Source organism: Nelusetta ayraudi, unplaced genomic scaffold (genome assembly GCF_046127955.1).
Source record: "Nelusetta ayraudi isolate G7.1 ecotype Tasmania unplaced genomic scaffold, CSIRO-AGI_Nayr_v1 ptg000018l, whole genome shotgun sequence".
NCBI lineage: Eukaryota > Metazoa > Chordata > Actinopteri > Tetraodontiformes > Monacanthidae > Nelusetta > Nelusetta ayraudi.
The window spans coordinates 4,133,120-4,147,919 of record NW_027466068.1 but is presented as its reverse complement, the minus strand read 5'-3'; the positions used below and the strand labels follow the sequence as shown (position 1 = coordinate 4,147,919).

The following is a 14,800-nucleotide window of genomic DNA, read 5'->3' as shown; positions in this document are numbered from 1 at the left end:
GACAGGTTCTGGGACAGCGTTTCTCAACTGGAGGGTTGTGGAGCTGTTCTGATTGGGCCACGGCTTCATGGACCGTTTCGATTCTTTTTAAATAAATAAATAAAAAAATCCTTTTTTTTTTTTTTTAAAGGATTTTAAAATATATGTATTTATCGAGAAAATGTTGGGAATTAATTTTGCAGGCCACACAATTCAATTCAATAATTTCAATAATTTATTTACGAGACATGATAGAACGTGGCTACTACAAGCGCTTTCTTTTTGGAATGAATGAAAATGATGTAGGTCCTGAGACTCCAGCAGTTGAGAAGCAGTGTTCTGGGAGGACGACACACTCACTCTTGGCCCTCTTGCCCTCTCGGGTGGCCCACAGGTTGAGCAGCGCTGAACTCTGCTCCAGCAGCGAGTTGGGATTCTCCACGCGGATCTTGTTGATGTCGTCCACGCTCAGCTGCAGCTCGCGCGCCAGCTCTGAGACAAGAACGTTCACATCAATCGAGGTTGCACCTCGGATCCTTGTCAAAGCGTTTTATTTTTGTTTTGTTTATTTTTTTGGCAGGCGGTGAAGAAAAGGTAATTAGACTGAGTCGACGCCGCCCCCTTGCTGTTAGCGTTTGTCACGGATGGCAGTTTTCCGACTTTGGCTGTTTGCTGTCTGATTGTGAACTGTGTGCGTGTGCGAGGGAGAACCAGAATAGGACTCTATGGACAATTAAGTAGGGACAGCTCAGCTGTGTTCTCCCTGTAAGCGCTTCTTTCACAGGTGGGCCTAGGCGGGCAATCAGGGAGGAGGCGATAAGAGGGAGGAAGAGGCACCGCAACAGCCGCAGGTCGGGGGCGTCAACAGGGGTTGGCAGGATTTTGAAGCGATCGGTAGGTGTTGGGGGGCATTGGCAGGCGTCAATAGGTGTCGGGGGGGACGTTGGCACTTGTCGGGGGGGCGTCGGCAGGTGTCGGACGTCATCGGCGCACGCCGGCCACGGTGGCTTAGTCCCACAAATGCTGCTTGCAGCTTTAATTCTTCTTCTTCTTCTTCTTATTGTGTAAGGTGTGTTTTTATTGTTTTCTTGTGACTTATGATTGTTTATTGACAATGCAGGCAGCCGATTCCGTTTATTGGAGTCTCCCTTCTTTCCATTCCATTTTCCTGGAGGTCTTAAATCTCTTTTAGCTCAGTCTCTGATCTTTTTGTTGTTGCAAATAAAGCATAAAGAACCAATCCTGTTTCGTGGTGTATTGGGGGTTAAAAGCAGCCTGTGGTTCCATGACACGTGTTCGCCACGAATGAAAACATTCTGACAGAGACGTCCCTCAGCCACTCACCGGCCCAGCTCAGGCCCAGCTGCTCAGCGATCACGGCCATCTTCAGCTCCGTCCGCTCCATGGCACTCATTGACGCTGCACCCACACACCAGACAGGAAGTTAACAACGTCACACCTGTCCATCAGGGGGCTGAGATTCTAATTACAATTCCAGGGGAAGATTTCCAGAACTTTTTGCAAAACTGAGGTAGGATATATATTTCAATTAGTATGTACAGTATATATGTATGTACACACACACACACACACACACACACACGCACGTATAGACGTATATATATCAGAGGTCGCTTTTTTTTTTAACGGTACCGGAAAAATCAGAAGGCTGTCATTTTGACAGGTTGCAATTCACACTCCCTCACACTCAGTTCACACTCCTGGCCACCTGTTGGCAATGACCACATTGCAACATCCCTTTCTGACACACGTCAGGCACTCCTGACTATGAGTCTTGTATCGATGACGCGTTGGGTGTGTTGTTCACTCACGCATATTCCCATATTGACTACGACACTAAGAATAAATTCAGGGATGGACATCGAAAATCGTGATAGAATCGAAAGATTTCTCCAACATAAAGTGGGTAGGAAAAATGGGAATTACCTAGGGCACAGTTTAAATTTGGGGTTAGCAAGACTGTGGAGAAAGCAGTGCTTAAAGGAATAACATGACGAGTTGCAAATGAATGTTTCTTTCTTGTTAATATTTAATTTAGGTGAACGACATCATAGGAGCATGATGAAAATTTTACGACTAAAGATATATGGCAAAAAAATGAAATAGATAATGAAGAAGCGAGAGCCCTCCCTACCCATGGCTGGTTCATTCAAGGCGCTGTATCTTTCTCTCAGGGCCAGCGGGGTCAGAGTTCGCCGTCGGTCTTCACTCCCAATGATCTGCAGCACAGCGAGCCAAACGACTCTCAAAGTCCAAAACATCTGGTGGGAGAAAACAGCGGCGGGACCGAGTTGTGCGGAGACATGCGACTCCTCAGGAGAACCTACCTTGATACATGGAGGCATGCCAATGTTGAGGTTGCACAGGACGTGCTGGCTGTCCTCGTACTTGGTGGACTTGCGCAGGAAGGACAGAAATCCAGTGGGTTCTTTGCTGCTGTCTCTCACCTTGTGCACACACAGGCAAAAGAAACATGGCGGCGCTGAGCTGAGCTGAGCTGAGCCGAGCTGAGCTGAGCTGAGCGCCGCTTGAGGTTTCGGCCGGAGGAGGCTACCTTGACGGAGACGGGAAGTCGGTTGTCTCTGAAGGCCTGGAAGCTGAAGCAGCGAGGCTGCTGGGTGGCCTTCCTCACCGGCAGCAGGTTCCCGGAACACTCCAGGTGAAGCGGCATTCCTTCCATCACCTGCGGGACACGAGACATGACCCAGCGCAGAGGGACAGACGGACGGACGGATGGATAGACGGCCACGTCCGGAAAAAAAACAATCAGCAAACTGCAGTCTCTACTGCCTTTCAGTTGTTTTAACGCAGAAACTGTGTCTTTTCTCCACCTTAAAATTACAGCTGTAAAATCAATATTTCCAATTATCTGAATTGTAAACAGGGTGACACGGTGGCGCAAGTGGTTAGCGCTGCTGCCTCACAGCAAGAAAGTCGTGGGTTCGATTCCCGGGCCTGGGACCTTTCTGTGTGGAGTTTGCATGTTCATGTTCTCTCCGGGTTCTCCGGCTTCCTCCCACAGTCCAAAAACATGCATCTGAGGTCAACAGAACAATCTAAATTGTCCATAGGTGTGCATGTGAGTGTGAATGGTTGTTTGTCTCTATGTGGCCCTGCGATGAACTGGCGACTTGTCCAGGGTGTCACCCTGCCTTCGCCCTAAGACAGCTGGGATAGGCTCCAGCAGACCCCCGTGACCCTGAGCTCAGGAAGAAGTGGGTATAGGAGATGAATGAATGAATGAATGAATGAATTGTAAACAGGGAGAAAGGCCCTCAGCCTGTGAAACTGTGCCCCCAGCTGGCCTGTACTATGTCTTTGGTTGCCTGCCTAGCACCGTCTAGCAAGTATACGTCAGAAAAAACTAAACTAAACTCCAATCAGCAGTCTCTACTGCCTTTCAGTTGTTTTAAAGCAGCTCTACATAGTTTTTCCACCTTAAAATGAATTAGCAAAATGTGAAGCAAAAAAATAAATCTTGTTAATGTCTACGCTTTTAGTGCTATATATCTAATGAACTAAAATTAACGACACATATAATAAAATGTGCTAAATATTGTTGTTACTATACATGACACTTTTACATTTTTAGTTTATGTCATGCTTAGTTTTTTAAAGCATGTTTATGTAGTATTTTTCAACCTTAAGATTACAGCTTCAAAATCAATATTTCGCATGTTCACTGACCGCTTGTAAACAGGGAAAACGGCAGTGACACAGCGCCCCCGGCTGGCCTGTTATCTTATCTTAATCCTCTTCGTCCCAAGTGGGACATAAGGCTTCGACAGTCTGCCTCCATCGAGACCAGTCTTGTGCTACATGTTGTGCCTCGCCCCATGTAAGGTTCATCTCCTTAAGCTCAGCTGTCACGTTTCGCCGCCAGGTGGTTTTGGGTCGACCTTGACTCCTTTTCCCATCCAAGTGTCCATCTAAGTGCAACCTTTGGGATTCGATCCTGGGGCATTCGAAGCACATGTCCCAGCCATCGTAACTGGCGGCGTTTGATTTCTGACCCAATACTGGAACACCTGGTCATCCTGTACAACTCTCTATTTGAGATCTTCTCAGGCCAGAAGATGCGGTAGATTTTACGGAGGCATCCATTGTGGAAGCCATTGATCTTTTGCATGTCAAGTACTGTCACTCGCCAGTATTCCGAGCCATACATCAGCACCGATTTAACGTGGCTGTTGTACAGTCGGACCTTTGTTCTGAGGCTGTACTGCTTCGACTTCCAGATAGAATGGCGCCTTGCAAAAACCCTGTGAGCCTTCCCTAGCCTTGCTCTGATATCCTTCTTTGTTGCGTTGTCTTTGCTGACAAGACTGCCCAGGTAGGTGAAGTCTTCGACGTAGTCGACGGTTTCTCCATTCACAATGATTGGTGTGTTAGGAGTGGAATTAATGCACATCACTTGTGTTTTGGAGCCATTGATGTTCAGCCCTGTTTGTTTGGCATACTGGTTGAGTCTGTCAGTTTTCTCCTGCAAGTGGGTGTAATTGGAGGAGAGAACAGCAAGGTCATCAGCAAAGTCAAGGTCTTCGAGTTGGGAAAACGAGGTCCACTGAATGCCCCTGGGTTTATCGGCCATTGTCTTCCTCATCACCCAGTCGATCGCCATCAGGAAGAGAATGGGAGACATGGTACACCCCTGATGCACACCAGACTCTACAATAAAGCCCTCAGATGGTTTTCCATTGACAATGACGCTGCACTCAAAGTGCCGGTAGAACAGCCCCATCAGCGAGACCATTTTTGGAGGAATTCCATATGTTCTCGCGATCTTCCATAGGATGTCACGATGTAGACTGTCGAAGGCTTTCCGAAAGTCTATAAAATTGATGTGCAGTGGGGCGTTCCATTCCACACACTGCTCGACGATCTTCTTCAGAGCGAAGATCTGATCTGTGCAGCCCCTTCCCCTCCTGAATCCTGCCTGCTCCTGTCTCAAATTTTGATCGACAGCAGATTCAATTCTGCTGAGTAGAATCCTACAAAAGACTTTAGACGGTATTGACAAGAGTGTAATCCCCCACCAGTTGTCACAGCTTTGGAGATTGCCCTTTTTGGGCAGTTTAACAATCAATCCCTTGTCCCAATCTTGAGGTATTATTTCCTCCTCCCAGATGTTTCTGAAGAGTTCCGTGAACACCTTTGTTGAAGTGGCAAGGTCAGCTTTCAGCATCTCAGCATGGATAGAATCTAGGTCGGCAGCTTTCCCACTCTCTTCATGACTTGGATGGCACGCCTTACCTCTTCATGGGCCGGGAGACTTGTGTCGATGGTGGGGAGATCCTCTGCTGGTGGAGGGTTAGCAGGGTCATCTGGCTCCGGACAGTTTAGAACTTCGCTGAAATGTTGTACCCATCTCAAGGCCTGTTCATGCTCTGTCCTGAGGATGTTGCCCTCCTTGTCTTTGACAGGGGTCGACTGGCTGATGTACTTGCCACTGAGTTTCTTCGTGATGTTATAGATCGTACTCATTTCGCCCCTTGCAGCGGCTTGCTCTGCTTTATCTGCCAAATCCTCTACAAAGGCCCTCTTGTCACTTTTGGCACTCTTCTTCACTTGCCTGTCCTTCTCTCTGTAGGCACTTTGAGCCCACTCTAGGAGCCTGGGTGATTTGATGCTCAGCATCTTGGCCTTTCGCTCTTTACGTTCCTCTATTTTCTGCCAGGTTCCAGGAGTTAGCCATTCCTTTTTATTTTTATTTTTATAGCCGAGGACCTTTGTGGCTGACTCTACATAGATCTTTTTGATGGTCTCCCACTTGCTGTTGATATCCAAGACCTCTTCTGTAGAGTCTGCCAGAGCACTGAAGCGTTTTCTCAGTTCCACTCCCAGATCTCTGTTGGTGTTAGGGCATTTCAGGCAAAAGTCAACAAGGCGTTCATCGTTGTCGTTCATCACACCACATCCGTTCCTTCCCATAGCTCTCTCGCAGTTGGTGTTGTCATTGCCAACTTTGGCATTGATGTCCCCCATGATCAGTAACAGGTCGTACTGAGGAACTTTGGAGACTGCTAGATGTAACTCCTCATACCAGTCGTCCTTTTCCTTCTCTTCCGCTTCATTAGTTGGTGCATAACACTGAATGATGGAGAGTTTGCAGTGCTTGGAGTTGAAGCGGGCTCAGATCAACCTGTCACTGAGGGGTTCCCACTCTAGCAAGGTGTTGGCCTTCTCCTTTGAGATTATGAGGGCTACGCCGCGAATGTGATGATCGTTATGCCCAGAGTGGAGGATAACTGAGCCATCGCTCATTACTTGGCGTTCTGATCCGGTCCATCGACATTCGCTAATTCCCAGTATGTCCAGTCTGTATCTCCTCATTTCACCAATTACCTGTGCTGTTTTGGATGTCTCAAACATGGTGTGAACATTCCACGCGCCTAGGCGGATGTTCATTTTGGGCCCGAGTAGACTATCTTTCCCTCTCCTAACTTCCTGGAGTGGGGTTGTTAGCCCCACGCCCAACCCCCAACCTGGAGGGCCAGGTGCCGATTTTTGTCTGGACTCTACCCGGAATACCTGCCCGACTTGGTTGAACCTGCTGGGGGCTTGGCCCCCGTCGGTATAGCTACCCGGGTCACGGAGACATACAAGCTTCTCCACCACGACAAGGTAAACAGCACAAGGAGAAGCCTGTTATAGGACTACACATTTTGGTTGCCTGCCCAGCACCATCTCGCTATAGTACATCTGAAAACTAAAAAAAAACGAAACTAACCACCAACTAAAGTCAAACTACAGCATCCCCTGTGGTCCACAGGCCACCAACCTCTATGTCTCGGCTGCGAGCCACCTCGGTGAAGTTCTCGTGCTGCTCCAGGGTTTTGTCCATTTTGTCGTCCGTCATGCAGTAGCAGCGCAGGCGGCCCTCTCGCAGCTCGTTCATCTTGGCAAACACCACGAACTTGGCCATGTAGGGGACGGCCGACAGCTCCCGGTACAGGAGGTTGGCAAAGGAGACGGCCTCCGCAGTCCGAGGGCAGTCTGCCAGCCAGAAGCTGAGAGGGAGCGACGACAACAGGCTCATCATCACTTTTTTCCTTCCAAACTTATGCAACTTGTTTTACCACTGATTGATAACAGAACTGTCTGCATGTCTGCATCCTGCCGATAAACTACAGAGAAATGACAAACATTGGTTCTCTAAGTTCTTTTGCTTCATTCCACTTTTCAGAAAATGTGCGTGTAAAAACATACAGTTCTGATCGTCAGCCCTTTGTGATGTCACAAAGTGCACCAAGATCGAGGTCAGGTGTTCCTTCCACTTCACTGCCACCTTGTTTTGTCTCAGTTTTAGCAGCGCGCTGTGAACAGAGCGTTAATAACTATAATAACGTTTTGTGAATGATTTATCTATATACATCTATATCTGTATTATGAGGACTTTGTATGTATTTGGTTGCTCACCCTGCAACTCACTCTGGTCTATCTGACACTGACTACTTCTGTCTCTCTCTCTCTCTCTACCTTTCTCCTTTGTTTTTCTCTCTCTCTCCACTTTTTGGATTTCCTTTTCACCCCAGCCTAAAGGTCAAAGCAGATGAGCGCCCCCTGGAGTCTGGATCTGCTCTACAGGGGAGTTTTTCCTGGCCAATGCTGCCCTCTGCTGCTCTGGAGGGTTCAGTTGGTTTTCTTCTGATTGCACGAAGAGCTTTGAGGCACTTTATAAAAGTTGAGTTGAGCTTTTTTGCAACCTCACTCACCGCGCTGAGACATTTGTGGTGAAGCTGGCACACTCGTTTGCATATTGCAGCTTGGTGGTGCCGGTGATGTCTTCCCACTGGGCCGGAGCAGTGCCACCTATGGGAAGCACACCATCAGAGACCCAACCCAGCTTAGCAAATGGAAAAGTATGAAAAACGCATGTGTACACAAGAGGACACAATGTGCTCAAAGCCACTTTTACTCCACCATTATTAGAATTAAAATCAGAACGCCTCTTTTTATCCCATATTGGAGAGCTTTATATAACATAGAGTGCACTAGAGAAGAAGAGACATATATGAATTAAAAAGGAAAAAAAGAAATGAAAAAACAACAACAATTTATTGGATAAGAAAGGAGGGAAAAGCAACCATTTCTTGTAGTTACCTATGACGGAGCAGAGCAGCCGCAGGCTGGTGGTGTCGCCCTCTCCAGAGTCCCGGGGACTCTCCTTCCACGAGGGGGGCAGAGGAATCCGCAGCCCGATGGGTCGGTGGAACTTGCGACGCCGAGGCTCCACCGTGACAACTGGGCCGAAGTTTGCCTGGTTACCCAGCAGCTTGGCCACCAGCTCGTCGGGCACCGGCTGAGCCTGAGGTTGGAAAGGTGGACAGGATGGAGAGCGGCGCACGACACACGGCCACGGGTTGGACAATTCACAGGTTTGGACAGAGAGGAGGGCGACAATCCATGGAGGAGGTGAAATGGGCACCGTACAGTAGCAGGGAGCATCGAATAATGGAAGGTAAAATTGAAAATAGAGGTGGATGGAGGAAAAGAAGGCAAAAAGAACGGAAAATTAAGGAAAAGAGAAGGAGATAAAGAGACTTCTGTGAACAATAAAAAGGATGGTAAACAATTTGATTGCATGGCAGAATTTTTTTATTGCAGAATTTAAAGATGGGTCAACAGGCTGCTTTACAATCATAACATGGTGTATCTATAGAAATCTATGTAGTTTTTCACAAGGCAGTTCATAATATAGTAATTTGTGAAATATATGTTTTTTTTTCTCGAAATATATCATACAGCTAAACTCTATCATTAAATTCATACTGAAGTTCATCCAGTTACATTCACTACTGGTGTATAAGAGATTAAGGCATGTGTGGAAGTTTGTTAGTAACTTATGCATAAATATATAGCAAAAACACTTTTGCGAAAGGTCCGTCTAAATCTAACTGCATTTGGTTTACTGACACATTTCACATACATATGAAAGCTTGTCAATTACAAGCGAGTGTGAAATAGGAGATGCTGCGATCACAGGGCAGGACACAACAACACAATAGCAAAAGTTGGGAACTTTATCCTTTAAATGCCACATGCAGTTGAAACCATAAAAACAAGAGGGTAAAAGTAACTGAACAAAGACATGAAGAATTGTGTCAAATAAAAAAATAATAAACAAATACACTTTTGTTAGCAAACAATTGATGTTTAAGATTAGATGAAAATGAAATGAAATAAAGTCAAATAAAATTCAGCCCTTTACAAAGTAGATGTATGATAACAGGTTTCTACGGAGAGAAAAAAAAAGGAGTCTAAATTCTTCGACTTGGATCAAAGATTTTTGCACTGAAACTTTTTAGGTTTTTTAAATTTTTTTCGTTTTTATTTTGACAGGTGGATTCACCCTGTCATGTTGAAACTGCACCAAACACAGATGTGGTTGGTTGGTTCAGTAAAAGAAACATGCATCTAGTGATAAAAGGCAATTGCTCAAACATACATGTTAGCATTCACTTGTTGATTTTCCTACATCATAAATAACCTTTTTTTATTTAAAGAAAACCTGTTTGACTTTTAAAGGAACATATGTTCATAGTTAGTATTAATCATTTATTTTCTCTGTTTTCCTATCTAATGCGTAAACTGCTGTGATAAAAAGAAAGTGTGGGTGTATATTGATATAATATTTAATATTTCTGTACAGAAAGGAAATAAAATCTCTCATGCCAACAAACAAACAAACAAACAAACTGTTTAGTTTCATATCAGGTAGTGTCACCAAGTAGGCTTCTTGTGCTTCTCTGTTTAGTAGGTTTCACACGTTAAATACAGAGCTCACTCTCTCTTACTCAAGGACATAAATACAAAAGTAAAAAGAACAAAACTAAACAAAAATAAATCAGTGAGGGCAACAGTGAGAACATAAGGGGTCCACAGTTGTATCAAAGTTAAAAGTGCATGCACGTGTGAAACGTGTGAAAAAAGGTCCTTGAACGAAAAACAAGCAAAAGCAAAGTAACGGAAACTAATAACTTGCTCAAAGTGAAGATATAATAGACTCATTTGGATCAGAGAGGTATGAAAACATGCTTTTCATTCAGGCATTAAGGATTCCATCTCTCTCTTCCTCCTCCTCCTCCTCCTCCTCCTCCTTCTCCTCCTGGTCCCAGCTCACCTGAAGCCCCAACCGGACCCGCTTGGTGACGGCCGTCTCGGGGAACGTGGCCTGCACCATCGGCACCAGTTTGCTGGTCAGCGAGCCTCCCTCCGGTCCAATCAGGTCGCTCTCCTGCTGGATCCGTGACACGACAGCAAAATAAAGGGGGAAGTCGGTGGAGATGATCCGACGGATTCTCTTCTTCCCCAGCTCTTCTTGACTCTCCAGGTCTGACGAGAAGAGACGAGAGCAGAGGAGAAGAGAGGAGCGGAAAGAAGAGGAGAGGAGGAGGTTTAGCTTTTCACACACTGGCACCTCTGGGTCTTGAAATCAAGCGAACCATAAAACAAACAAAGAAAAAAATCCCCTACCCTCGTCCATCCCGTTGAGGATTGTTTCCAGCACCTCGTCGCCGTAGCGATTGCGGTGCTCCTTCCAGACGGAGCCGTTCTCGCTTCTCAGCACCACCAGCTCCCGGTCACCTCGGCCCAGAGCAGCAAAGTGGGGGATCTCCACAATCACAGGTCTGCCAGGGACACGCAGAGGGCACGGCAAGGTGTTTTCAAGGTCAAAACAACAAAAACTGTGCTGCATTAATGTACTAGTAAAATATATGTCGTACATCTGGGCTTAGCAGGTGCATTTTATTCTGTTGCTATTCTTGCTCTTAAGTGTGTAAATCACACTTGCATTTACAAAAATTACAATGCGCCACCGTTTCACCCGGATGATTTAATCTTCTTATTTATTTTATTTAAATGTTATTTCTGAAACTAAAACTTCAAACATTAACTCATGCTGTCTGTATTACACAGGTCAAATCCTTGGCACACAGATGGATGGAAAAATGACCATAATATATGTATTTTATTATACTTGAAGTCCGGAGAAGGTTAAGTGAACTCTGTCTAATAGAAATAAAGTGACAAATATTTATTCATATGTCTCCAACCTTGTGAAGTCATTGTTGATAATTATTGCAAGAAATTAACATGAGTGTCTTCACATCGATGAGTGTCGTCATTAGTAATAATATAACCAAAGGCAAACTGAGAAAATGTGTTATTTCAGAAGAGTGAAGCAAACGAGCTGCCCTTCCAATGACCCAGTAGCCTTGAAGTGGCACTCAGGTTCTAACAGGTTGGTGCCCCCTGCTGTACACCATGAGGAACTAATGCGTTAAAAAATAAAGCAAATAAAAAACTAGGTTCCTCACCCCAGGAACTGCATGCTGGCCGGCCCCAGGGAGATGATCCTGCTGGCCAGCCCCTCCCCCTCCACCAGCGGCGGGGGGCAGGTCAGCTTCTGCGGCTTCACCAGGCGGCAGGTGATGCGGGTGGGGGCCGCGCACGTCCGCGGCGGGATGATGACGCGCAGGCCGTTGTGTCGGCTGCCCCGCATAGAGCCGCCGCGAGCATCCACCATGAAGCTGACCAGGAACCTGGTGCACGCACACACACACAATCACAGACACACACAAACACGTAGAAGAAGAAGGAAAACAGCTGTTTGTCAGCTGCTAAATGGAGATGAGGGGATTTTTTTTTCTTCTTCTTTTTATTTTGCCGGTTTCTCCTGCTCACCCAGTGTGTATTGGACTGGCCACTGGGCTGACGTTGTCTGACGTCTCCGTGGCCGGACTGCTGGGAATCAGGGAGTCTTCGTCGTACTCTTTGGGCAGTGGGAGAGGAGTGTGCAGCTGCCAAAGCAGGGAGGAAAAAGCTGATGAGCATTCACAAAATGACCGCATTCGACAACACACAAAAATCAAAAAGTCAATCACTTAACAAAAGCTGCAGAAAATGTGATATTAAAGCATTTTCTTTTCCATTAACTTTAGAGGACAAAAACGGCATCAAAGTAAAATTCACAATGAGCTGTGAAAATACTCGACATTCATATTTTTGGTAACTGAAAATGTTGCCGTTATTTTAGAGTTGGACTGCACACAATTATTTTCAAATATCTATTGAACAAACCCTAACAGAATATGACCATAATCTTCAAAGGAAACAGAGACAGTCGCTATGGGCAGCGGTGACATAAGGGGGGAAACAGCCAATAGGAAACTAGCTGCTGTTTCCTACTGGTTGGGTCAAGGGATTCGATTGGCCCCGTTCTAAATGTTCTCAAGTCAACATTTGAAGACGTCTGTCCGTCCCCAAAACATCATCTGATGGACGTCTTAAATATATTTTCCATGGATACCTGAATCATTCTGCTTTAGCCAGTTTCCCCAAAGTTGGGGGAAAAAAAAGAGTACCTGTTCTATTTCATGTTCTTTCAAGATAACCGTCTCCGGAGAGACTCGGGGTATCCTGGGAAGGGCTGGTGAGTAATTCCTGCGAAAAAGAAAGATAGGAAAAGCTCAATAGTCAGGTTGTCCAAAGGCAAGTGGACATTGTGAGCGTCTCTTCCCAAGAGAAGTCTCAGGAACCCTGATGCAGACGATGCATCACCCCCTGCTATCCAGTACAACCATTAGCTTTATGTGGCTACTAGCTAGCTGGTCCCCCCGGCTCGCTGCCCCCGTCCCAGGCCCCCCTTACGCTGTGCCCAGCCCTCTCTCGTATGCCAGTGATTTCTTGGGGGAGAGGAAATCGTCATCATGGTCTTTCATGTCATCCATCTTCATGTACCTGGCCCCCTCGGTCCCCAGGAGCTCCTCGCCTTCAGAGAACAACATGGCAAAGAGAGCCAACAGACCGAGGTCAGGTTGGTGAGAGAAACAGAGAGAAACACAGAGGGAAAAAGAAAACAAGAGCAAGACTGTTAGGCTGAGGTCTGGTGTGAAATATTTAGGCAAAACTCCATGATGTTCAAAAGGCAAAGTGTCAGACGGGTGAGAGATGTGACACAAATGACCGTGACGTGTTCTGAAAGGTCTCATATTATGGAAAACTGATATTACAAAAGCGTGTTGACATCCTGTAAATTTACAATAGTGAAAACATTTTTATTTAATTCTTTGCTTTGCTTCCCTTTTAAGAAGGTGTGCGATTGAAAAAAAAAAAGTCTTTGAAAACTGCATCTGCAAAATTTTGAAATCTGACCCCTTTGATGTCACAAAGGGAAGCAGTAGCTTCCAAGGTGAGTGACCAACATCCTAACGCAGGTTTTTGGTTCTGCCCTCTTAATGCCATCTTGTGTTTGTTTGTCCCAGTCAGTGTGGGAGGACCAACAGAGCTTCACCAGCAGCAGGAAGATTGAAAGATGAGTCGGCATCAGTCAACATGATTTTCACTGGAGATCTGAGAGGGTTTCGGTTTCTCTTGCTGGTTTGGCTTTGTTTGAGGTCTGAGGTCTGAAGTCTGGGATTAAAAATCAAAACCTAAAAACAGGTTTAGTATGGGACCTTTGAGACACAACAGGTAAAAAGCATGATGTCATTTGCGACAAGAATAAGAAACTTTACATGAAGGATTAAAGGGGTAGTTCAACATTTTATCCAATTGGCCTATTGCCATGAATCCCTGTAGTCAGCAGTAGATATATTCCCTTTAATCATCAGCAGCTGGTATGTTGAGGTCTGGGGTGGGGTGGGGTGGGGGTTGGAGGGTAGTGGGGGGGGTCGGAGAGATGGGGGAGGAGGGTCTGGCATCCCCCAGATCTCAACAACAACAGGCACTGAGAATTAAAGGGAAAGTATCTACTAATATGAAAAAACCCAAACATGTCAGATGCTTGGGTGAGGTTGGCAGCAGCTCAGTGGCAGCAGCTCAGGACTGACCATCCAACTCTGATGTGACAATGAAGCTGCATTAGCTTTAATATGGCCAAAAGGCAAATTAGCCCAAATGTTGAACGAATCCCTTGAAAAGCTGTGGTCTGTTTTAAAGCCACTATCAGCAACACAAGAAGCACTTCTCTCTCTGCTTTAGACTGACGGAGCAGCTGCAGCTCATCTATGTCCACTGGCCGCAATCAAATGAGGTAAAAATAAATAAATAAATAACATAAAATAAAAAAGTCGTCTGTTAACAGCTGAGACGTGTGAGTGCAAACAAGCTGCCAGGAGCCACTAACGTGACAGACACAGTGCAGCGGGCGCATGCTAGTGTGAGCACACACACGCACGCACACGCGCACACACGCACGCACACACACACACTGAATGGCGTGTGGAAGGTGCTCAAGGAGACGACAGGCTGCCATACCTAACGTTAGCTGTGCGATTCCTAAAAAACAACAACAAAAACAAACACAACAAAACAAAAAATGAGCAAAAAAGATAAATAATAAAGGGAGGGAAAGGGGGGAGGGGGGGGGATTAACTCGACAACTTTGGTCAAGGTCACATGGGGCCCTGGGAGTTGGTGGTGGTGCCGCCGTACCTTCGTCCTCGGAGACGTCCAGGATCTCGTCCACGGTTTCTGGGAAACTCATGCGATGTTTCTCTGTGGTCGTCTGCAGCAGGAAGGAATCGAAGCGCAGCGGCTGAGTCGGACTGTTGCTCCCAGTGCGCAGAGGCGGCACACCAGGCTTTCACCATGACGTGACTCTTTATATTATTATTATTATAGTATAAAGTGTTAAAGAAGATTCAACAAAAGATGAAGCTGCCACAGCAGAGTGTTGAGTTGTGTCAAATATTTATCAAATATTTATGATTTGAAATGCTTGAAATGTTAAAAAGATCTGGGGGAGTTTTTCCCAGCCACTGTCGCATCTTGCTTGCTCCGGGGGCCCGGTTGG

At 46.0% G+C, this 14,800-nt stretch overlaps 1 protein-coding gene across 1 annotated transcript in view; it reads right to left on the bottom strand.

Annotated features, from left to right (window-relative positions):
- LOC142887971 (ankyrin-1-like) overlaps positions 1-14,800 on the bottom strand; it is a 56,542-nt gene that overhangs the window by 19,220 nt on the left and 22,522 nt on the right. The window contains exons 22-37 of the mRNA XM_076025968.1: positions 14,440-14,512; positions 14,263-14,283; positions 12,655-12,775; positions 12,369-12,447; positions 11,689-11,804; positions 11,322-11,546; positions 10,477-10,631; positions 10,124-10,335; positions 8,104-8,308; positions 7,716-7,812; positions 6,782-7,010; positions 2,555-2,683; positions 2,328-2,447; positions 2,135-2,219; positions 1,324-1,398; positions 340-471 (exon numbers count right to left, since the gene is read on the bottom strand). Of these exons, the coding sequence (XP_075882083.1) occupies positions 340-471; positions 1,324-1,398; positions 2,135-2,219; positions 2,328-2,447; positions 2,555-2,683; positions 6,782-7,010; positions 7,716-7,812; positions 8,104-8,308; positions 10,124-10,335; positions 10,477-10,631; positions 11,322-11,546; positions 11,689-11,804; positions 12,369-12,447; positions 12,655-12,775; positions 14,263-14,283; positions 14,440-14,512 (2,074 nt within the window). The remainder of the gene's footprint in view (positions 1-339; positions 472-1,323; positions 1,399-2,134; positions 2,220-2,327; positions 2,448-2,554; positions 2,684-6,781; positions 7,011-7,715; positions 7,813-8,103; positions 8,309-10,123; positions 10,336-10,476; positions 10,632-11,321; positions 11,547-11,688; positions 11,805-12,368; positions 12,448-12,654; positions 12,776-14,262; positions 14,284-14,439; positions 14,513-14,800) is intronic.